At 38.1% G+C, this 25439-nt stretch overlaps 1 protein-coding gene across 8 annotated transcripts in view; it reads left to right on the top strand.

The window, feature by feature from the left end:
• Positions 1-25439, top strand: part of FBXW11 (F-box and WD repeat domain containing 11) — a 123148-nt gene that overhangs the window by 72316 nt on the left and 25393 nt on the right. For 5 of the 8 annotated variants that reach the window (XM_081826308.1, XM_081826312.1, XM_081826314.1 and 2 more), the window contains 4 exons: positions 7999-8061; positions 11399-11624; positions 20470-20656; positions 21721-21811. In XM_081826308.1, the coding sequence (XP_081682434.1) occupies positions 7999-8061; positions 11399-11624; positions 20470-20656; positions 21721-21811 (567 nt within the window). The remainder of the gene's footprint in view (positions 1-7998; positions 8062-11398; positions 11625-20469; positions 20657-21720; positions 21812-25439) is intronic. The other 3 variants (XM_081826310.1, XM_081826316.1, XM_081826315.1) reach the window with 1 other exon arrangement.

The following is a 25439-nucleotide window of genomic DNA, read 5'->3' as shown; positions in this document are numbered from 1 at the left end:
CAGAATTATTTTAAATGCCAAAAGTGGAAGTGTTCATTAGCAGTAAAACGAATAAATAATTTTTGAAATAATATGTAGCAGTTTTTGAAAAAGAATGAACTGCCACTGAATTTAAGAATCTCAAATCATAATTTAAGCAAAAGAAGCCAGACTCAAAGAGTATATGTGATATGAATCTGTTTATTTAAAGTTCAAAAATAAATCTACGCCTCTATGGTGATATTAAAAAAATGGTGGTTACCTTTGGGCATTAATGACTGAGAGGTAATATGAAGGAAGTGATATGAGGGAAGTATTTGGGACCCTGGTGATGTTCTTTATGTTGGTCTGAGTACTAGTTACACTTGAGAATTAAGCCCTTTACTATATTACACTTCAGTAGAAATGTTTTAAAAAGAACTAAAAATTTCTCATAATATTTTAAAAAGACACTCTGTTGTTGGACGTTCACATTGTTTTCTGTTTTTCCATGTTATAATGTTGCAGCTACTATTTTATATAGGTCTACAATTCCTTAGGATAAATTGCTATAAGTTAAATTATGTCCAGTGTTATGTAGTACTTTTTGAAGTTATCTATTGATAAATATTCTCTGAAAAGTAACAATTTATAATCTTACCAGAGAGCCCAGTTCCTATATAGTATATAGAAATAAAAGTTGCTGATATTTGGTAGGTGAAAAATTGCATCTCTTCTTTTGTTGTATGTGTTCATTTTTAATGGCCATTTAAATTTCTTGTTTAGAAATATCTGTACTTACTCTTTGCTTATTTGCCTATTAAGAAATTAGTTTGGTTTCCTGATTTATTAGAAATCTTTATATAGGGACTCCTGGGTGGCTCAGTTGGTTAAGCATCTGCCTTCGGCCTAGGTCATGATCCCAAAGTCTTGGGATCAAGTCCCGCATCCTCCCTCTGCCTCTGCTGCTCCCCCTGCTCGTGCTCTCTCTCTGTCAAGTAAATGAATAAAATCTTAAAAAAAAAGAGAAATCTTTATATAGTAAGTTATTTATCATACATTATAATATTCCCCCAGTGTATTTGTTTCCTGTATTGATTGTGAACATTCATGAGTTTGAATTTTTTAATCTAATCAAATCTACATTTATTTCTATGTTTGGTATCATGTTTAGACAGCCTCTCCCCTCTTCCATAAATTTTTAAAAACTCCTGTGTGCTTGCTTTTAGTAGTTTTATGGTTACAGTTTTTCACACTTGATTCTTTTTATCCATAGTATATATTGGAATGTAATATGAGGTAGCATTTTAGTTTTTATTTTAAATACTTTTTTTTTTTAATTATCCCTTTCTCACCAGTTCAAAGCTCTAACTTTATCGTATACAAATTCGTAAGTATAAGTGAATCGGTTTCTGGACTTCCTATTTTGTTTCATTGATCTTGGCTTTGCCAGTTAAAAGCAGTACACTGCTTTAATTATTGTAGCTTAGAAATATTTTTAGTATCTAATATAAGCATTCTCCTCTTTTAAAAAATAATTGGTGGTGAAGAAGGGAAGAAAAATTTTACCCTATATTCATTTTTCCAGATACTTCAGTATGATACTGTACCTAGCTAGACATTTGAATGGAACTTGCAGGTTAGATAAACTGAAACAAAACTTTCTACTATATATAGAAATCATGTAGCAGTGATTTCAAACTCCCAGTGAATTTACATTTTTAATTAATTTTTATTTTAATTATATTATGGAAAGAAAACAACTGGTTTGTTCCTATGTTTTGAATTTGTGTGGAGGGACAAGAAGGTTTTTGATTGAGCTGTGTTTAATGGTGGCTGGAGTTGTTGTTTTAAAAAGTCATCTATGCATAGCTGTATTTGTGGCTCTCTTCCTTCTGAGTTGTAAGAATAGTAGGAGAGAAGGGACTGCTTTTTTGGACAAGCTTGTTGCATCTTTTTCCAAATGAATGTTTCTGCCTCTTCGGTGATCTCATTTCCCAGCAATGTGTTGGTAAGATTTAGGTTTAAGGGGGAAGCATTTTAGGCTACATTAGGGGCCTGGGTGGAATTAACCGTAACAACACAAAGGTGTTTGGTTTGTTTGTGCCAGTCATTGTTCTGTTTATCTTTGGAATTTATGATATATAGTGACTGGTAAACTAGACTTCCATATTTCTGCTTGGCCTGATCTTCAATATACAATAATCTTTTCCTGATTTCTAACTGTATTTCAGATTTCGTCTGTGGCCCAGGATGCTCTATCAGGTTTTTTTTTTGGTTTTTTTTTTTTTAATGTCCCATGGAAAGTCAAGTCTTTTGTTTTTTTATTTGGTCTACTTGATCTGTCAAAGACAAAAAGGTGTTTTAAAATTTAAAAAAAAATTGTAACTTTTTTCCTTGATGTATTTTGTGGAATTTTATATTCAGTATTAAGAGTTCACATTAACCTCTTCATAAATTATGGCTTTTAGAGATTTTAAAAACTCCTTGTCACTCAGTGATCTGACTTGAATATTGTTCTCCTTGTGCAATAAAGACTTTTGCTTTCCTTTAATTTGAATTTTCCTGTTCTGTTTTTGCTCATTCCTTTTATTTACCCTTTGTGATTTTTGTTATGCTTACCATTGTGGGCAGGGGAATGCCCAGATACAATTTCATTTTATTAAAATTTGCTGGTTGCAGCCCATTAAATTAATTTCATAGGCTACAACCAGCAGTTGGAAAACACCTGAGATGTGTTTTTCTGTATGGAAAGTACATTGATTTCTGAGTAGAACAGACCTAGATCTGAGTCCTGCATCTCTCATTTACTAACTGTGTGACTCTTAATCACTTAATTCTGTTCCTCAGTTATTTTCTGTAAAATTGCAATATATACATTCATATTTTTTCCTGAAAATTAAAAGACAGTGAATGAAACAAGCCTAGGTTAGAGACCCAATAAAGTTAACTAGGAGCATTTTACGTTATATACCTGTCATTCTTAATGCCTTAAATCCCCAAATTTTAAAACACTAGAGAAAATGGCAGCATGTTCCCGTGTTTTCCAGATCCTTTGTAGGGTGTTTTTTTTTTTTTTTTTTGCTTCCTGTCAAGAGTAAAGATTCTTTTTGTATGAAAATCTTACTTTTTTTTTTTTAAGATTTTATTTATTTATTTGATAGAGCGAGAGAGCACAAGCAGGGGGAACAGTAGAGGGAGAGGGAGAAGCAGGTTCCCCGCCAAGCAGGGAGCACGATGTGGGGCTCGATCCCAGGACCCAGGGATCATGACCTGAGCCAAAGGCAGACGCTTAACCATCTGAGCCACCCAGGCGCCCCGAAAATCTTACATTGTTATAAGCATTTCTCATCATGAAACTCATATTGCAGAGTTTGCAGCTTTTTTAAAGTAGGAAATTTATTCCTCTTATATAACTCTTCAAGTAGAGAATTTTCCAAGTGAAATATATTCTGTTGGTGGCACCTACTGGCAAAGATAAATCACTGCTTAGAGCTTACTGTACCTATACACAGACTCACCTCATATAGTAAGTAGTCTGGGAAAGATGATGGGGAATAGGAGAGGAATATATTGTGTTTACCAAAGTGGTCATTTCCTTTGTCTCCCAGAAGCATTGGTCCAGTGAAGTGGGAGGAGGAAGGACTTAGGCTATGCATTGCCTGTGGATTGCCTTAGTCTGGTCTTTGCCAGTATGTGCTGAGCTATTGTTAAAATTAGGTATTATTATAAAAGGGAGGTGTCCCTGTCCAACAAACTTGGGAAAGCTAGGTTAAACTATCTTAACCGGCTGTCAATTATGAGACATTTCTGAGCCTTCAGTATCTTAATGAAGTGTGTTTTAACTTCGGGGGTGGGGAGGGAGAGTGCCAGGTGCTTTTGTAGCATATGGCATTTGTCAAACTTCATTAGACCCTGGGGCCCTTTTTTTTTTGTCTGAGCATCGAGATATCACCTGGAAGTGACCACTTTGATAAACACAATATATTCCTCTCCTATTCTCCATCATCTTTCCCAGTCTTACTTACTGTATGAGGTGAGTCTTTGTGTGGGTACAATAAGCTCTCAGCAGTGACACTCGTGGGAAATGATTCTCTGAACAGTATAGCTTGAGAGCAGCGTTTTCCCTCTGGCATCTTCTCTTGAAGACTTTATAAGAGAAGGAACAGGCATTGGATTCTTGTAGTATTTGGTAGTTCTGAAATACCACATATTGGGATGGAGTCTGTTGTGATGGTATCAGTGCAGTTTCCTTACTTAGGCTGGTGCTACTACATAGACCACATCATTTTGCCATTGCGGTCTTTTTAATGCAGAGACATAGGCATGTATATACACTAACTTTTGTATATGACTTAAAGGTATTTGTAGCCCTTATCCACACCCCCAAGCCATCTCTAGCAAAGAACTCCGGATTCAGATTTTCCCCAGTATGAATTTAATGGCAAGTGGATCTTACACCAGAACTTAGATATCTACATATTCCATGAATTACTTGGTGATGGTGATATCAGACTCCATTTGAAGAAATCACGTACTGTCACAGGGGCCAAAGGAAAGACGCCTGAAGAGAAAGAAAGGCCAGGCCTTAAATGGCAATTCATTAAGTACAGCTTCCCAAACAGGCCACCCCCTTAGAGCAGTGGCTCTCAAGTATTGCTGCTGGTACCTTCCCCCCTTGCTCCTGGCATCCAGCACATAGAGGCCAGGGATGCTGTGAACCGTCCTATAGTGCACATGACAGGTCCCCCAAAACACCGAATTATCTGACCCCAAATGTCAATAGTCCTCAAGTTGATAAGCCTTCAAGTCTAGCTGCTTCTTCCTAGATTGTGTCTTTCATTGGAAGTAGTATCAGAATAGAAAGGTCTGCATTTTTATTTACATGTAATGCTGCTTGGTAGATGTAGGAAGAAAGTGTTGGTGATGAGAAGGGTAGGAAGTGAATAAGTCAGGTTTGTATTTCAAAGAACTTTCCTCTCCCCGAAGTGTTGAAGACTTAATGAGGGTTTCGGCTTTCAGATTGGCTTAACTCATAAAGTTTCATCTGAGAGTATGGAGGTAGGAAAACACCTTTCTTTTCTTCTGGCAGACTCATTGTTCTTTCTTACCTCACCCTTGAACCTGCGACCTTGTGTCTATTTTAATATTTAAGGAGTAAAAGTCAAAGTGATTAAGAAAAATTTTGGCTCTTATAAGAGAATTTTCTATTCATGCCATCCCTCCTTATCCTCACAGTCCCATGTTGTAGGCTGACAAAGATGGGGAATAGGAGAGGAATATATTATACTTAGCAAAAGTGGTATTTCCTTGATCTCTCAGAAATATTTGCCCAGTAAAGTGGGAGGAGGAAGGGATTATGCCATGCTAGTGTCCTAGTCCAGTGTTTGCCAGTATGTGCTGAACTATTACTAAGAGATATAAAAGGGGGATGTCCATGTCCAACAAACTTGGGAAAGCTGGATTTAACTAATTTAACATGATTTAATTATAGGACATTACAGAGCCTTTAGTATCTTAATGAGATATTTTGTGACTGTGTGTGTGTGAGAGAGAGAGAGAGGGAGAGGGAAAAAAGGGGGTGAGGTTGGGAGGAGAGAGCATGCACAGGAGCATACAGCATTTGTCAAACTTAATTAGACCCTGGGACCCTTTTCGCTCTGAGCATCTCTTGTGTCACCTGGAATACTCCTTGGAAATGCTCCTTTGATCAGTGTAGCTTGAGAGCAGCATTGTCCCTTTGGCATCTTCTCCTGAGGGCTTTATGAGAGAAGTTGAAAAGATATGTATGATGGGGGAGCTATTCTAGCCACCCTAGGGCTTTATTAAATATATTTTTATTAAATTGTATATCTTTATTCACTTTTATCAGGCCTTAAGAGAATAGTTGCTATTTTTATCAGAGGGTTTGTTTCTTTCTCAGCTATATAAATAAACACCATTTCTCTGTTTTGGAATGAATGAAAGGAAGAATTAAACTGTAAAGAAGGTTGTTTCTTGTGTAGTCTGTGGGGACTTCTGACTTTTATTTCCTCCCTGAGTGAGGAAGCTATTTAGGTAGCTTAGGTCAGAATAGCTCTGGTGGGTTCAGACTCCTCCTGTATAACAAAAGTTTTTAGTTTAAAACACTACATTTATGCATCCCTCATACATTTCCTGGGGTGCCTGAAGATGGGGGCAGGGACCTCCCATCTTTCCTCTACTTTATATACTTAACTTTTCATGTTTCCAGCCATACTTTCTTCTTCTCACTCTCTTAGAACCGAGGACATTGTGACCTTGCAAAGATGGCTTTGCAACTACCAGTCAGACCCAGAAGATGATGTACCGAGTCACTGTTCCCCCTTTATTCACTCCCCTGCCAACTTTATTAATCCCAAGTCCTTCTAGATAGCAGTAAAAGGAAAATTACATGGAAAAATACTACTTTTGTTTTTCTATACTCCATCTTCTTCTTCCCATTCAGGATCATTTATCTGTCTTCACTCTAGACCTGTTTTGGCCTCTTGGACACATTGCCTTCCTCTCTAGCTCTTGGCTTTCTCATACAGGAAGCCTGGCCCTTCTGCCCCTCTCCCCCATTGCAGACCTTGGCGCTGTGGGGCTTACAAGATTTTAGTGAGGGAGCCAGTGGATTTTCTCTATACGCAGCCATCTGGAGCTATTCTCTCAAAGTCTGAGGTTAGAAAAGTATGAGAAGATAGCACTTGGGGGAAAGTAGCATCTTCAAAACAGGACATAAACAGATTTTTTTGAATACCAGTTACACACCAAGCAGTGTGCTAGGGAGTCTGAATCCCCACAACACTTTTATATGGTTTGTATTTGTCCAAAGATCGAACACACGCACACACGCACTGATGAGTGACCAGATTGGCATTCCAGCATCTCTCTGGTTTCAAGGCCTTTGACTCTTGTACTACATCATACTGTATCCCTCATCAGAGCCAGCAATGTGACCTACAGTGCACTAGTGTTCAGTGGTATTTCTTCTGTCATTACCCACATTGGGTTTTTCAAACAGATTGTTTGAGAATACTGTATGGGTTTGAAGACTTGAAGAAAATAAAGGAAAAATAGGGAAATTTTGAGAGATAGGCTTATCCCCAAAGGCAATAAACAGAATCTTGTAAACATTCATAACTTAAACAGATCTGTAGGATCCTTTTGAATACTGCTACGGAATGTTATAAATTTTATACCCTAATGTTAGAATTTTAGGTTTGGGAAGGAATCTTAGAGGGACTTAAATTGTCATTCCTTTCAGAGCACAACTCTCCCACTTTCCCTTCTCATTAAGTTTCCATTTAGCCATTAGGTAGGAGCTTCAAAAGGGAAAATCCAATCATGTATAATCTCCAGTTAATGGGCATCTATTGAGCGACTAGGTCACCAGAAAGATTACACAGTGCCTCTTTGTGCAGTAAACACAAAAATCAAAAGCTAATGCATTCCCAAGGCAAGCCAGATTGTTACTGGCTACCAGCATCCTCCTCTTCAGGGAAAAAGTTGGAGTACCCACCATGCTTGCTAAGGGAGATTGTAAAGCCCGTCCAGAAAAACAACGTTATCAAGGGAGGAAGGAGAAAAGCAGAGAGGGCTTCCAGAGCTTTGTCAGTCCTACTTGCTGAATGATGGTTGGGATGGATTCCTGAATAGCAGACATTCTAGTTAAATGCTTTGAGCAATCATCAAGAATTTAGTGGGTCTCTGGGCTTCTTGCCACAAGTGAAAGAGTAACAGTGACGACTGAGGTAGAGCCTCAGTCCCAGTCCCATAATTTAGCTGTTTTCTAGGCATGCCCAACCTTCATAAATAAAGACTTTATGCTTACTTTTGTCCAGCCACTAACTGTATTGATTTATGAAAGATGAGCACAACCCTCTTGACCCAAAATGGCACGTGTTAGTCACAAGCCAAATAGTTCTTGGGTTTGTGTCGATACATTCTAGTTTGGGATTTCAAAATTATATTTTGTTGTAGTTATTTAGGATTTGTAAAACTCGGCATAATTCAAATAACCTGTTTTTCCCCCCTTAGAACACTTCAGTTATGGAGGATCAAAATGAAGATGAGTCCCCAAAGAAAAATACTCTTTGGCAGGTAGGAATGACGACGCACAGATAAGATAGCAGTTGACTTACTATAGATAAGATGCTCCCTCAGCTCATGTCCTCAATAAAAACAAGAGCCAAGCATTTTCCTTTGTGCATTTTTGCTAGTTTCAGAATTCACCCTAATTTATCTTCTGTTCCTTAGGGAAGTGTCATTATGAATAGTAAAGAATTTGGGGGTTACTACAGAGATTCTGAAGTGTCTGTAGCCTAAAAGACTCAGTTTATTGCCACGGGCCAAGCCAAAGGTGGTGTCCTTTGTCACCAGAATAGTACCATGCCATACCATTGTGTGCATTGGTGACTTAGTCTTGCTACCCTCACCCTTCTCCCCCATTTGTTAGTTTGCTCTTTCCTTTTAAACTCTGTTTTCTTCTCCTCTGGCTCTGTTTTAGTCTGCCTGTTTCCCTCCCTATCCCCCAGGGTTTTTCTGTTTTGTTTTTTGTTTGTTTGTTTGTTTTGCCAGTGGGGGAGTGTGGACAGTGGTATGTAAAGTTTCATGATTTGATCCTTTCATCAACCATTATGGTACAAATAACTTTTCCCTTCATAAAGACACTATTAAAAGCAAAACAAATCTTAAATAATGTTAAAATATTCTCTGGGTTCATTTTATTTGAAACAAAAGGAGTAGATTAGTTAGTAAGAATAAAGTATGCCCAACAAATTTAAGGTGGAAATGAAACAAAGCAAAACAATGCCAGGAAGATGCTTCTGGTCCCAGCAGGTGGTTAGAAGTAGAAATGGAAAATGTGCTGTAGAATTGTGCATTTGCTACTATTTGGGGGAACTGTGTGCAGACTGACTTCTGTTCCTCCTTCACATTTGTTATTTTCCAATAGGAGTCTCTTCATTTACTATGGATTTTTCAATTCACAGTGGCTCTTAACACTTTGGCTTTCGGTTTTTCTTTCATAAGTTCTGCTTTCAGTCAACTAGTTATTCATATGCCAGTGCTGTAGGGAAGCTGGGTGGTTAGGAACCCTTCTGTTGTAGATGAAATAATAACCCTTTTGCTTATCAAATGAGATAATGGATATGAAAGTATTTTGTAAATTATAAAGCAGTACACAAATGCAAGTTGTTACCATCATATTTAACCTGTTACGAAAGCAATTATTTTGACAAGTTATAATGAACAAAATATAGAAAGAAAAGAGGAAGGAAAACATACAGCTCTTTTTCTCAAGAGTAGGCACATTTAGCATTTTTGTACATATCCTTTACTCTGTCTTGTGTGTTCCCCTTCATACAAATAACTATAATTATAATGCTGTATAAAATTGTGCATCTTGCCTTTTCTTCCTTAACATGATTTCATAAACATGTTCTCTTGTTATTAAAATCTTACTTTATAAACCTAATTTTATTTTTTTTTAAAGATTTTATTTATTTATTTGAGACAGAGAGAATGAGAGACAGAGAGCATGAGAGGGAGGAGGGTCAGAGGGAGAAGCAGACTCCCTGCTGAGCAGGGAGCCCGATGCGGGACTTGATCCCGGGACTCCAGGATCATGACCTGAGCCGAAGGCAGTCGCTTAACCAACTGAGCCACTCAGGTGCCCTATAAACCTAATTTTAATGGCTCCATTATAGTACTCTATGTAGATGCATTATTATTTGCTTTAGCCAGTTGCCTGTAGTTGGGCAGTTATTTCTAATTTTTCTGTTACAACATTATGGTGAACACCCTTATACTTAAAAGTAGCAAAGTAGCAAAGATGCTCCTTATGCCAGCAGATATTCATCACAGTGAAGAATTTTCATTTTTTTCTGACTTTTGAATGTTGATTTTTAAGGTCTGTTAGAGGTCTTACTATAAGCAGCATCAAAAATTTCTGTTCAATGCTGCCCTCTGGTGGTACCCAGTGCCAGTGAGCTCTCCTTCACCCAAATGACAAGGGAAAAAAAAATGGTACTCCATGTCGTTGAGCTTTTCCTCACCCAAATGACAAGGGAAAAAACATTCCTAGAGAAGGAGGTGGTAAGATAAATGGGGTGGGAGCCGAAAGCCTTCTGACTATACCTCTAAATGTGGACATAAATCTTGCTTCAGGCAGGTATGATACATAAGATTTTAATAAGGAAAGCCAGACTTCTATGGATATTTATGGGATGGATTCAGTCCATTCTAATTTAGGGGACATAGTGATAACAAAGCTGTTGGTTCTTTCTGTGTGGAACTTCTGAGATAAGCTCCTAATGGAATTAATGCCTGTTTGTAATATAACTCTTCAGTTATCAAAATTCTCTTCTATGCTAGTCTTTTTGGTATTACACATGAAGGGGCTATCAAAGGAGTGATGGGCAGATAGCTTGGCAAATGTTTGATAAAAGCATGGAGGTAATTTTGTTTTTAAACGGATGTTATTGAGCCTTATAGCATCAGTGACAGTTGTGGCTTCAGTCTAGGCATTCCTGTTTGTTTTTTTTTCTGTTGCTGTTGTCAGATGCGGTGTATGTAGTTTTCATTTGTAGAACAATATACTGGTTTTGTGCAAGGACCATGTAGATTTGATGAGAAATGCACAGTTAGTATAGGAGTCTGTGGGATATCATAGGCCAACTCTATAGGATAAGGATCATTTCAGGAATATGTGGTTTACCTTGGGTGACTTTAGGAGTAGGTGATCAAAAAAAGGGAGTGAAAGTCTAAACTTTTTTGCCAGCAGTCTAGTAACCCTGGATACAATTTGGAGATGGATTCAGTTTTTAGATTGAATTGCCTTCAGGTTTCTTCATTAGATAGACCAGTGGTTTTCAAAGTGTGTTCTGTGGACCAGCAGTGTCAACACCACCTGGGAACTTGTTAGCAATGCAAATTCTCAGGCTGCATTCCAGACCAATAGAATGAGGACATCTGTGGTGGAGCCGGGCAATCTGTGAGTTAGGAAGCCCTCTTGTTACTGTGATGCACACAGGTCTGAGAACCATTGGCATAGAGGAATATAGCATTGACTTTGGTCTTTGGGGAAGTAGAACAATCATTGCTACTTGGCCAAGTTGAGCAAGTTCTCTAAGATGGTTATCTAATAGCCCCATGGTTTTAGAATAAGCTTTGGAGAATGATGACTCGAGATGCCATTTAGCTTTATAAATAGCTGTAAATTTGACACTTACTTTAGAGACTAATTTGAGAACACAGGCCCTGAAGACATTTTAAATTACTTCATGAATGAGTTAATGAAGGAATGAGTTTGACTTTAAGGTATAACTGGCATTTTAAGATTAAATGCACAGGGTGAAAAAATGTTTCCAATGAAATACTAATTAGATTTCTTTTCCTTATCAAACTAATTAATTTTTTCTTTATTTTTCTAAAATAGATAAGTAATGGAACATCATCTGTGATCGTCTCCAGAAAGAGGCCATCAGAAGGAAACTATCAAAAAGAAAAAGACTTGTGTATTAAATATTTTGACCAGTGGTCTGAATCAGATCAAGTGGAATTTGTGGAACACCTTATTTCACGAATGTGTCATTATCAGCATGGACATATTAACTCTTACCTGAAGCCCATGTTGCAGCGGGACTTTATTACTGCTTTACCAGGTAACTGTACCTGTCTTTTAAAAAGCTGACCAGTGGAAGAATGTCCAGCCCAAGGGCCTAGGTGGAGCTGAGTAGATATTTGTGAAATGCATGAGTGAGTACAGTGTGACTACAGTGTGAGTTTCTTTGGAACCCATATTGTATTTTAATATATGGCACTTGAAAAGGAGTTATAATGTAGCATCTATATAGGAAATGTAGGCCGTTTCTGCGATTAATGGTGTTGGTCTTTGGTCATATTATTGTTTCATTTAATTTAATGAGTTAATGCTATGCTGATAGTTTTGATGTAGTCTATATATAATCTGTATTTTGCCTTTATAAGTAATTTTTAAAAATATGAGACAATTTTTCCTACAGTGTTTGTGTTTTAAGAAGTGTCCCAAAGTTTAGGATGTTCCTTTGTACCTGAAGTGACATTTAGGATAGGGAATGGCAAAAATATATTGGAAAAACTGATAGCATGTCTTTATTACATTTTTTGAAACTTATTTCTGCATCTTCTCCCTCATTATCTCTCTCTCTCCCTCTCTCTCTTTCCCTGTCTCCCTCACACCCACATACTCCTCTGGTTAAGTTTACTTTGATTAAAAAAAAAAAAAAGACTATTTTTTAGAATAGTTTTAGGTTTATAGTAAAATAGAATATATAGAGAATTCCCATATTTTCCATATCTTCACCCCACTCCCCATCACCATCCCATCCAGAGTGGCTCATTTGTTATATAACACATAGGTCTACATTGATACATCATTATCACTGAAAGTCCATACTTTACGTTAGGGTTCACTCTTGGTGTTGTACATTCTGTGGGTTTTGGCAAATATATAATGACATGTATGTATCGTTATAGTATCCTATAGAATGGTTTCAGTGCTCTAAAAATCCTCTGTGCCCTCCCTGTTCTATCCCCCCTTTGATTTTTGATCACTCATTAATTCTCTCTTTTCTCTCTCTTTATCACTCCTCCTCTTCCTCTTCCTCTTATTCTTTTAATTTTAAATATAAATTTGACTAGGTAAGATAGATTTCACTTCTGAAGAGAATGGTAGCCAGAATGTTTTCTTTTAATACGGTCAGTGTAGTCTAGAGGTTACAACTGCCATGCCAGGGTAGACCTACAACTGGCCAGGGATAAAACAGTGCCATTGCCACCAGCCCTAACCTATCAGAGCTTCGGGACAGCTCTTCAAAGAGAAGCTCCTCTTTTAGCCTGTCTGTGATTTACAGTGCATCAGGATTCCATATTCTAAGGATTTCCATAGCAGATAGGACCGGGGCTCAGGTCTCTGGGCAGCTTCGAATTTCTAATCTTTCTTCCCAAATGTGTTCGTACAATGGGGAGTGTTTAAGGATGTTTGAGAGTTAGCTTAGAAAATTTTTACTCTCCTGTTGTTTTTATGCTTAAATGTAGTATTGTTTGCCCTATTTCATTCATTAGTATTTCTAGAAAAGAAAATAAGAACCCTCTCTTTTTAGAATTGTATAGTATTTAATTGCTAAGAGGCATCTTAGCCATCCTTAATCCTCTTTTTCATTGTATAGACTGGGAAGCCAGCGATCAGAGAAATTGCATGAAATGACAAAGATCATACATCTTGGTTATTGTGTTGATTATGCGGGTGATGGTGGGGGCTGGTTCAAAAGTTAGTGCAAAGGCTAAAATCATTATAGTTAGGATTATTCTGGAAAATTCCTTAAACTGGTCCTAAGTATAGAATACATGTTTACAACCCAGTTCAGTAATAATTACTTTTACTTATGAGAGAGAGAGAGAGAAACAGATATGGTTTTAATTGTATGAGAGGGAGGGAGGGCGAAGAGGTCGGGGAGAGGGAATTATAGGAGGGTTTAAGTAAGGTGAGTGAGCCTTTGGTGCAGCATCTCTGGTTTGTGCAGTGCCAGAACTCAGAACCCCTGGCACCCAAGTCTTTCTGTGGACTCAGGTTGCATCTCACATCAAGAAAAAGATAGGGCAATTTTTATAAAGTGGATGATTGTAATTGTTCCTCATAAGTGCTTTTAACTAAGTGAAGTTATGGCTTCATTTTTCTCAGGCAAATCTGTTGTTTTTTTGTTTGCTTTCTACTGTTTTGGTTTTATTTTATTTTTGCCTGTAATTTGCTTCTCAAACATTTTAGAGTGCCAAGAAACTCACCTTATATTTACAGAATATCCACGAGGTGGCACTGTTGAAGTTCTCTTGATTTGCAGAATGTAGTTCAGAGGCAACCCCTTCTCTTGGGGAGTGTATGGTCTTGGAGAAGAGACAGAACAGATGAACATGTGTTATGTATATAAATATGGTTAGTATAATTGCATACAATTCAGTTTTCATTACAGCAAATTTTAAGGCATTGTCCATATCTCTGTTAAAGTGGAATTTTGTGGTATTGAATATTACATGAAATGAATGGACCATTGGCTGGGACATGGAAATATTTTTGTTAAAATGCTATTTGTTTTAAAAGGATTTGATCTGAACATATATACATATGTCAGTGTATATCATACGTATGAATCTAATAGCTGGGGACAAGCTGGCCTAGTTGATTGTGTTCGTGTCTAGTAGACTTGGATTAAAATTGGCGTTAGTTCCTTAACAAAGACCCTGCCTTAAGAGTATTAGGGAAGAAACAGGTCCATGTGCATGTTCATACTTAAATTTAATAATGGGTGGAGCAGCTTACTAATCACTATTCTAGTTTGGTGTTTAACTTTTACTGTAGACGATCTTGAGTTTGAAGTTTTACTCTGTTGAAATTGTCAACTTAAGACGTCTTTTGATTGTAGAAACCATTAATTCTATAAAAATTGTCTATAGTTCTCACTTTTAAATGCTTACTGTGAATATCATACCTGTCAGTATAGGGAAAATGGAAAATGTTTGTGGTCTCTGGCTCCTTTTGGTTCAGTGGAAAAAGTGATAATTATGATATGCTTTTCTAAAAATCATGGTAAATGTTTAGTCTGCAATGTCAATTTCTGCAGGCTAAGTTTGTGGTTTGTGAGAACTGTTGTTAAAGGGAAAATTTATACCATTTGAAGTAGAGGCAGATTGTACTTCAAAGAGGATGATAAGCATTGGAGATCCTTTTGGTGAGGTATCTGAGCAATTAAGAATTTTGAAACACTTAGCTTCCTGGCCATGGTTTATTCATTTGTCTTATCCCCAAGTAAGGATGATAAACCATTATGGACTGTAAATGTGACAGACTAGATCAAAGGTCTTGGGAGACATGGAAGAACCAGAGCGTAGCTAAGGCTTTTTAGGCTGGATGCAGGGCCAAAGACCAGCATGACAGAGTGGAAAGAGCTTGGGTGTTGGATTTACACAGCCCCTAAATTTGAATCCCAGCCCCTGCACTTAATAGTTCTATGAGCCCACTTTTTGGAGCCTCGGTTTCCTTTTTTGTGTGGGAATAATAATAATACTTCATGGGATATTGTGAAGATTAAGAACAATGTATGTAATATGCCTGACATCTGGTGGGTATTCTGAGGATGGTAGCTTAAAAAAAAAAAAAGAGAAAGAAAAAAAAAAAAAGCCCGGAGAGGCAGGAAACACCTGCTTCTCCGGAGGTTAATAAGATTTGTTGCCAGGAAGTTTTAATTATTCACCCGCTAATTTCTGAATTGATTCATCTTGACATCATATAGGTAGGCGTTTGCACCACTTTGTTGGTACAACAACATGTTGGACTTTGTGACCTGAGTGTCATTTCACTTCAATTCTGTCTGAATCTTTAGGTCAGTATATTCCTAAAGACATCCATTGACGTCCTGTTGCTGTCAGCAGTTGTATTGTTTTTTTCTTTCAAAAGGTTTCTAACTTCAGATTTTACAACTAGATCTGTGACTAGGAAGGGACAGCAGGAGTGGGTGGGGAAGGGAGTTTCTTTGCAGCTGCTTTTCGAAATGTGTTTCTAAAATAATAAAAGGTACTATAATTGTATGATCTAAGCAGCTGTGTTAAAACTGGCTGTAGTCAAGGGCATTGAACTGACATTTTACAGTTGAGTTTCATTTTGGTATAGTGTTATTTACATGTTGAGCTTTGAAATTTGTGCCTTTTAATTGTTTTAATTTATTGAAATTTTTCCAGACCTTCATCTGGTGCCTATAATTAGCAACAGAAGCACGTCCTCAGCATTGTGTATGCCGTATTCTGGCCTCGTTTTCTGAAACCATAATGTGTCCTCTTGTTGCCTTGGGAAGGGGGGTGGTGATGGGAGATGGGGAGTCTCAGCAGGATAGAGTCAGTGAGAGCCAGATATTGGTACTTAAGAAATGCTTAGTTTTTTTTGTTTTTTTTTTTTTAAGATTTTATTTATTTATTTGACAGAGAGATAGTGAGAGCAGGAACACAAACAGGGGGAGTGGGAGAGGGAGAAGCAGGCTTCCCGCCAAGCAGGGAGCCCGATGTGGGGCTCGATCCCAGGATCCTGGGATCATGACCTGAGCCGAAGGCAGACGCTTAACGACTGAGCCATCCAGGTGCCCCAAGAAATACTTAGTTTTAACACCTCAAAGCGCTTTTTAGCCGGAGCAAATGGACCACCTTACTAACTTCTTCGTCCTGAATAGGCTTGAAACAAGGAAGTTAAATGGTCTGCATGGCCTCGGGGGATAGCTATTCTTTTAAGGTGTTCAGATAGAGGTTGTGGGATTCCGGTACCCTAAACATTGAAGGGAATGTGAGTGGGCTTAGCACTTTGCTAGAGTGCAACATTTTCTCTGCAGAAAATAACAAAGAAGAGCAACATTGCTTAGCTTCTTTGACCAATGATATCAGCTAAGGGGATTTGGGTATGAGGGAAGAACAGAGACTGACATTTAGCAAGTACCAGTTCTGTATCGGGCTCCTTAATAACCTCTTCCTGTTAATTTTCCTAACAAGGCTAAGTAGTTCATAAAATGAGCATATTGAGAGTAGCTGTCTCAGAGGGTTATTGTGCAGATTATATCAGATCATCCACTTCAGCCATTTAATATCATTCCTATTTTATGGAAAACTGGGATCCAAAAGGGAAAACTGATGTGCTTCAACCCAGGTTATCTGACTCTACAGCCAGTGCATTTACCAAGAGACTAAAACATGCTGCCTCCTAGAATGATGGTATGAATTTAAAGTATTATCCGAGGAAAGTGAATCTCATAGGTGTCATAGAGATGTTACTGAATTGGAGTGAGGGCATTTTGAAAGAGGAGGAAATATGTGTTAGAGATTTCCTTATGCAGAAACCCAGTGATAGTCTAATGGTGAGCTATTGAAGGGGGAAAAAATCAAAGAGGACTAAAAAGGGTATCATGGCTATAAAGCAGTAGTTCCCAACCGTTCAGAATTATCTGGTGGCACTTCCTAAAAATACAGATTCCTGGTCCTCACCATCTAAAGATTCTGATTCAGTAGACCAGAAAAAATGTCCAGGGAATCTGTTTTTGTTGCTTGTTGTTTTTGTTTATTTGTTTTAAAAATCACTTACCCTAAGTGACTCAATTACAACCACACAGGCTTCTGAGAACCAGCTCCTAGACCACCCAAGCAGGTGGAAGATTTGGATGCTGCTTTCCCAGTTCATAGTCAGACAATGGGGATATTGCAGTTATTGAGAAAGCAACTATCTGATGCAATCTTGTCTCCTATTCATTTCCTCTCCCAGAGAGCAGGGGACTCACGACGGGAATTGGTTTAGGGGTGTGTTTATGACCAATTAGGAGGATTTGGTTAATGATATGGAAATAAACTAGATCTTGAAAGGTGACTGTGTTCTCATAGGACGTGTAGAAACTAGAAGATAGTCAGGTAAGTACCCAGAATTAGAAAAATTCAGAGAAGAGCTAAATCTATTAGCCCATGACTAGAGACACTAGGAGAAAATATGAATATAGAGGTCTGAGAGATTCTGAAATTTGAAATTCTTGTTAATTTGTTAGTCCTAGCAGTGGAGGGCTACAAGTAAGACTGTATGTGATTATCCATGGATTTCCCGGATTTTAAATGAAGATGGAAGAAAGGGGCACATGATCATGGAGGTACACAAAAAGGAAACCAAAGCTCCTACAAACAAGCAGACCTAAAGACATTGTGGGCCAGGATATTGACAGAACCTGTAGTTGTGATTTTCAGAATTGTGGAACACTGAGAAGAAGCAGAGCTGCTGGGTACAGTTGTGTTTGGTAGCCTTGCATGAGAGCACCCTGGGATATGATCGGTGAGCACTTTTCCTGGTTTTAAGAACTGGAGAAGTAGAGGTGGGTGTATTTGGGGGATGTTGGCTGATAAATTTGATGTTATACTCTAGCATACCTTTAAAATGGATTATCAAAGGTAAATAATTTGCAGCCAAAAAGACTCTGTAGGGTTGTGTAAGCCTAGAAGGATGTATACGGAATGTTAGGAGCCCTTATCTCTGAGAGGATTTAGGGATTAAAAATTTTTTGCTTATATGGATTTTATAATTTTTCTGTAATGAACTTGGGTTATATATGTTTAAAAAAAGGGACACAAAGCAGCTACTTGCCAACTTGTAAACAAAAAATGTGATACCAACTTTACGTAGTAAGCACCAGCAAGAGAATACAAAGTGTAGCCATACCAAATTCGCCTGACTTCGGGGTAGGGGAGGGGGATAAGGTTATCAGATTAGTGGGTCAGAAGAATGATGTAAAAGGTAAAGGTAGTAGGGTCTTTATATGGGGCAGTTTCTCCAAATATTCAGACACATTTGAATAGAGAGATACAGGCTGAACAGTGGTACATCCAGATGGTTACAGAACCAGTGGCTCAGTATTGGTATGTGTGAGTATTTCATGAATAGACCCACAGAAGCCTGGATAGAAATATCTAGAATCATGGGTGCTGTCCTTGGTTCTGACCCATTTAACATGTTTGCCAAGAACTTGGGATAAAGACTTAATGCATTTGACCATCACGCAGAATTTTGGTGTGGAATACCCACTCTTCTGGAGGACAGAATCAGAATTCTAGAGGCTGACATGGAAGGGTCAGATCAAGTCTCAAAGGATAACTATAAATTCCTGCATGAAGCTGCCCTTCATCTCTTCATTAGCCATACAAATTTAGACCTGGGGGAATTTTTAAAAATAAATATTGTTGGGGAACAGGCTTAGAAATTTATTTTAACTTACTGCCATTTAGCAATCTACTGTGATAGGACTACTGGATAAAGGTGATGTAATCTTTGCACCAACTGTAATATAATGACATGTACAAGAAAAGGTCGTGGCTTTAGGGTAGTCTTCATGATCAGGTCAGAGCTTGGGTATTAGGTCTAGACCAGAGTAGGACAATTAGTATATGAAAGGCTTGTAAACCAGAGTCGACAGTAGAAAGTGTTACTCTCAGAGTTGAAGACAGCATTAGTTTGTGAAGCATTTTAATGCATCATCTCATTTTGATACTTTCAAAATAGAGATTATTCCCCCATCTTATATAGATGAGAAAACTGAGTTCTGAAACTTTGAAGACTTACCTATTTCCTGCCAAGTTAGTGCCACTATATGGCTTCTATTTATCTTGAAAAAGAGAGCAAATAGTAATCTTGTATGGTGCTTTGTTGTCTTTAAAATCTTTCCATAAAATTCTTTCATTTGATTCTTAACTGGTGGTGTGAGAAAGGACAGTGGTTACTGGTAATTACCATTTTATAACAGTAAAAGACCAAGGGCCAGTTATATTTCAGTTTTTATTTCATGTCAAAGAACTGCTACATTGGTGAACCTAGACTTGAAATTGAAATTTTCTGCCTATATGTTTAGCATTCCCACCACTGCAGTAGGCCTGGGGGTGAGCTTTATTTTTTGTAGTTATGGAGGGCTTGACTAGAACCACAGGGTGGGAGTTTGCAGGTGGCCACAATGTTGACTATGTTGACACCATGGCAGTGTCAGGCAGACTCTGAATCTTAGTTGTCTTTGGGAGGACCCTTGCATTGCGTGGGATAAGCCTCATAAGGTTGAAGAATTTGTAGGCATGTATGGTTCTTGCTTTTGAGGATTTTACCTCCGTAAGAAGGAGATGAAGAATGATTGACAAAAATACATCTAAGGAGACCTGACTTTAACTCTTAGATTGTCACTTAACTTTTCATAAGCTTTTTAAGCTGTGTCAGTGTTTCACCTTTTTTGTCTCCTTGGCTCCGAGGGATTCACATAGGTCATGTGTTAAGAGGATGATGTGTTACGAGAGACAGTAGGTCAGAGGGGAAAGAACACCAACTTAGGAGCAAGAGATCAGAGTTGCAATGTAGGCTTTACTACTCTGTAGTTGTGAAACCTTGAGAACTTTACCTCTCTGTGCCTCATCTGTAAAATTTGAGGAATCATTCTCCTGTAGTGGTTTTGTAAAAGAGTTAGTTATGTAAAAGAAAATGCAAACAAGTCTTTTTTCATAATATCTGACAGAAAACTGTCCAGGATCGGCTTTTACACGCAGGAACTGTTGCCATAAATTTATGTATATACATACATACGTACGTATACATATACATACATATATACACGCACACATATGTATGCATATATATTTCTTTAAAGCCAACCTGGGGCTTGAACTCAATGGCCCTGAGATCAAGAGTTGCATGCACTACCGACCAAGCCAGCCAGGCGCCCTGCCAGCAATTGTTTTATCTTAAAAACTCAGAGCCAAAAAGAAGCGTATGTGTTTATGTACTCATGCACTTGTATAACTGCAGAACTTTTGATACTACTCAAGTATGTTACCTGTTTCAGGATTTCTTTATTCCTCTTCCCTTTACAGAAATGGTGACTGGTACATTTCCATCTCCCTTCCCATTCCTTCACTGCCTTTTCTATTTTGTAGAGCAAGGCTTAGACCACATAGCAGAAAACATTCTTTCTTACCTGGACGCCAGGTCTCTGTGTGCAGCAGAGCTGGTATGTAAAGAATGGCAGCGAGTGATCTCTGAAGGAATGCTTTGGAAGAAGCTGATTGAACGAATGGTGCGCACTGACCCTCTATGGAAGGGGCTTTCAGAAAGAAGAGGGTGGTAAGTTCTTGGGTTGTTTGTTGCCTTGAAAAAAGTTTCTTGGTACATAGGGTCAGTTTGACTGCTTAAATAAGCAGTTATACTTGCCAAATGTGTTGGCCCATTTTCAACAGATGGGAAAGAGGAGTGGTCTGGAGTGGTGGCGGGGTGGGGTGGGAGTTAAAGCTGTTAGAATAATTTCTTTTGCAATGCATATTTCCTTTATAAGGATTAACCGCTAGGAAGTATTATATAGTTTGAATGAGTGATTTGCCTTTTAAAATCTACGTATTTATGGTTTTCCTTTCACATTCTTCTTTTTTTTTTTTAAGATTTTATTTATTCATTTGAGACACAGAGATACAGAGAGAGAGAGCATGAGCAGGGGGAGAGGCAGAGGGAGAGGGAGAACCAGGCTCTCTGCTGAGCCAGGAGCCCGATCTGGGGCTCAATCCCAGGACTCTGGAATCATGACCCGAGCCGAAGGCAGATGCTTAACCATCTGAGCCACCCAGGCGCCCCCTTTCACATTATTCTTAAATGATGATACTATTACCAAAAGATAAGAAAAAAAGAAAATATAAGAAAGTCAAATAATGCCATTTTGCTATTTGTCATTGCTTCTGATTGAAGATGTGGAAGGCACAGTGGGCAGGAGTTTTCAGATAACCCATTAACTTATATACAACTTTAGAGCCTTGTACACCTATGTAACCTGGCCCACTTAGCACAGAGAGAGTGTTACAGATGGAAGTACGGGTTGCAGGGTGAGTAAGGGTTAGGGCTGTATTTTCTTCATGGGAAGAAGTTTGATGTGTACCAAGTAAGCTTCATTAACATTTTTTATTAAATTATAGAATGAAAGGCTATATTAATAGGTGTTGGGTGTTCAGAAAATAAAAGGCCAGGATTATGATACAGAGCTGGAAATTAAAGTACACTTGTGTCTAATGTGTGAATTTAACGGTCAGAAACCCTGCTTTTAACTGAGTTGAAAGGTACAGAATCTTTGTAAGCACCATGTTTAAATACAATTCACCCTTTTATGTGCAAAAATGTAACATTTGTTTGTTTTTATTTGCCAGGGATCAGTACCTGTTTAAGAACAGACCTACAGATGGCCCTCCCAATTCATTTTATAGGTCATTATACCCAAAGATTATCCAGGATATAGAGGTAACTTTATGATTTATCTGTTTTATGGGCTCTTTGTGTCTTGTTCTCAACTTTTTATGTTGCCTTAGAGTGTTTTTTGATCTAGCAACATGGAGCTAGTAATTTTTTTTAAGTTGAACTCTTGAAGCAAATGTGTCATAATCAGTGTATAATCTGCAGCCATTCTTCAGAATAGATAATGCCTGTTTGTAAAAAAATGATCTAACTTTTCTAAAACGTGAAATACGTCTGCAAGGTTGCCAGTTAATTAAAACCTGAATCCAAAGTCAGCTTTTTATTCTGATTTGATAAATTTTCCAGAATCCAAGGCACAGTTTTTCAGGTCAGCAGTTTTACATTTTGAGCCATCTCGAGGGAACTGGAGAAGGCACAGTCTCAGTTTCCTCTGTAAATTTCCCATAACTTTTTTCATAAAAATGACTCAAATATGATTCTAAGCAATAGTTAAGTGGGTTTTATAGAGCATATTATGCTCCTGGACCATTTTGGATGTGAGTGTAACTTCACCAGACCAGTAAAACTCTGTAAACTTGATGAGAAACATTGGAGATGTTTGATATCATTCATGTGTTCTAATTAGTTCAGTTTTATTATTTAGCTCTTTTCCTTGAACCAGGAAAGACATGCACAGGCATTTCTCATTAACTTTTTCACACGTGTTCTTGGCAGGTCTTGGTTACTTCAGTATTTCCTCCTTGGCGAAAAGTTTAGCCTTTGCTAGGCAGTGCTGTATCACCCATAAAGTTATACTCAGTTTCCCAAATGTGAAGTAATCCTCTCCCCCAGGTGATAGACATAAAAGTTACTGTGCCAAAATTCATTAATGGAGAAACATATGCCTTTTGGGGAGTCCCCTCCTCCCCCTTTAAGGCAGATGTGAACTGATGGAATCATTAGGCTAATGGTAAATCTCAATGTGACTAGAATATCATATTTAAAAAACAAATCCTTGTCTTGAGTAGACAGCTCCCTAAAATGAGCTGTAAAGTAATCTTTTAGGGAAGGCTAAATATATAAAACTTCTGCCTGACAAATCATAAAGTTTAGGAATTAATTGATCCGTTGGCAGTTCAAAACTTAGAATAAATTGCTCCTACAGTGTCGGAGCTGAGACACAGTGTTAACTTGAACCTTAAGTTGGGATGTGTGTGTGTGTTTCAGCTGAGAGGGGCTGTCTCTTACTCCGAGATAGTTGTACTCAGATGTTGCTTGTGCATATATATTAGAACCTGTATTACTTGTTGCTTTTTTTTCCAACTATTCTTTACAGAGTATCTCTAAATTTCCTTGAATAATTTTAGCAAGTCCTTTGTTATGAGAAGGACAATGTTGAAAGTCAACATTAATAAACAGGAACTCTGGAAGAACTTTGATCAGGCTGAAGATTTTGGTGACATAGATTATTTTATTTAATCCTCATGAATACTGTTTTAATCAATAGTATGAACTCAGTATTCTGTAGCATGATAGCATGTGACACCACCTACCATAACCATTTCCTCAGGCTGAAATAATATTTTAAAGTTAGTGGAGGAGGCAGATGTGAGGGAAATGGAGCTATGGGGGAAAACCCTATTTGATACAAAACCTCTACATCATGGTGGTCTACCCAGTGGTTCTTAAACTGTGGTTTGGGAAAACCCACTGGTTGGCCACAAGAGTCTCCTCCAGATTTTTGTGGGCTAGATCTCTTAGTGTAAGGGATAATGTTTTATACTTTGGTATATTCACTAATAGTAGTAATAATAAAAAAATAATGTATCACACATATAATAAGAGTGTTTACTTGTGCTAGATACTTTGTGAAGCATTTTATAATACACTTCATTTAACACTCTGAACAATGCCTTGAAAGGTAGGCCATGGTCTTATTTAAAGTTAAGGAAACTGAAACTTAACAAGGTTAAATAGCTTGCCCCAGAACACATAGCTAGTGAGTAACAGAGTCTGTGATCAACCTTATATTCTTCTGCACTTAATACAGCTTTCTGTATTATGGATCACTGGTACCTCATCAAAATAGAGTTCTTTACCTCTGTTTTGGGAGTATGTTTTACTCGGTCCAGGGTGGATGCACATGTAAAGGGTTGTGTCAGTGATCTATGGATCAAACAAATGCAGACTCAAGGGCTTGGCTCTTGACCATATGGCTGGTATGAAACTCTTATGGCAGAATATAATAATTACAGTACCCTCTTTTGAGCCTTTGCAGTATGCCATGAACTGTGTTGGGTGACTTACATAGATTATTGCATTTAATTCTTACAAGGTACATATTATCCCCATCTGTAACAAGGGGAAGCTAAGGCTAAGAGAAGAGATGGGAATTTAACTGAGATCTGTCTAGCTTTAGGCTTAGTGTTGTTGTTTGTCATTTTCAAAGTTGGAAAATTCAAGAAGTGAAGGAGAAAGGTATGTTGTTGCATGCCTATGGACTTTGCAAGGTGATCTTCTCATCTTTCCCCAGTGGTGTGAGTACTCAGCATCCTTGAAAAAAAGGGTTTGAGTTAAGATAAGATTAATTGGCCTATTTTAGTTCCAGTTATGGGAAAGGTAGTATTTTATTTTATTTTATTTTATTTTATTTTTTTAAAGATTTTATTTATTTATTTGAGAGAGAATGAGAGACAGAGAGCATGAGAGGGAGGAGGGTCAGAGGGAGAAGCAGACTCCCTGCCGAGCAGGGAGCCCGATGCGGGACTCGATCCCGGGACTCCAGGATCATGACCTGAGCCGAAGGCAGTCGCTTAACCAACTGAGCCACCCAGGCGCCCGGGAAAGGTAGTATTTTAAAAGGGTTTTAAGCACATTGCTAAAAGATAAATTACACCCCCTGAATGCTAAGTGGATGTTTGTGCCCCCTGCCCAGTTGCCCATACACAGCTGCAGAGTCTGTGTGGTTACCATGTGCTTTGCAAAGTTGCCAATTCACAACACCTTTTTCTCTTTCTTTTTCTTGCTCTGCTTTGACAGCTCTATTTCATGTACTGGCTTCTGTCATCTGTCCGTTCCCAGATTTGACTTTGATGAGCAGATGACCTTGCCCTTCCACAGTGACTTACAGAAATTGGCTAATTTTTAAAAAGAAGTAGAGAATCTAGCTTAGTGTGGCCAATCCCCATTATTCAGGAAATAAAGATGTGAGAGATGAAGTCTGGGAGAATAAATTAGAATTCTTAGCTTTCTGAGAAAGTTCATCTCTCATGGGTGTTCTTGCCACACAGAGAGAAGAGAGGGTTTAGAGTACCTCTGAGGTGAGAAGGAATTCCTGGAAAGACTGAGGCACATTCCTAAAGGAAGCAGCCATATTTCCTCTACTATCTAGAGTCTCAGTTGTTCTTCTTGTTACTGGTGAGCTTACTATTAGGTGCTTTGCTACAATGATTTAATTTAACCCTCAAATTAATCAAAACTGAGATTCTTAGTCCAAAGCTCATTCTCTTTTCATGCCCCCACTCTTCCCCCCAGCATCTCTCAGGAGAGAGATGCAAGTTGTTATAATAGACTCCAGTCAATCAGAATTCTGTCTTGAACTTGGATTTTTTTCTGTTGCCATCTCGGAGTAGTGGCAAACTCTTTCATGTAATAGGTCTTTTCCCTCTTTTTATTCACTGGATTAAAGCCTTTG

This window comes from Leptonychotes weddellii, chromosome 7 (genome assembly GCF_054177405.1).
Source record: "Leptonychotes weddellii isolate Sample4059 chromosome 7, ASM5417740v2, whole genome shotgun sequence".
NCBI classification, from domain to species: domain Eukaryota; kingdom Metazoa; phylum Chordata; class Mammalia; order Carnivora; family Phocidae; genus Leptonychotes; species Leptonychotes weddellii.
This window is presented reverse-complemented; position numbering and strand designations above follow the sequence as displayed.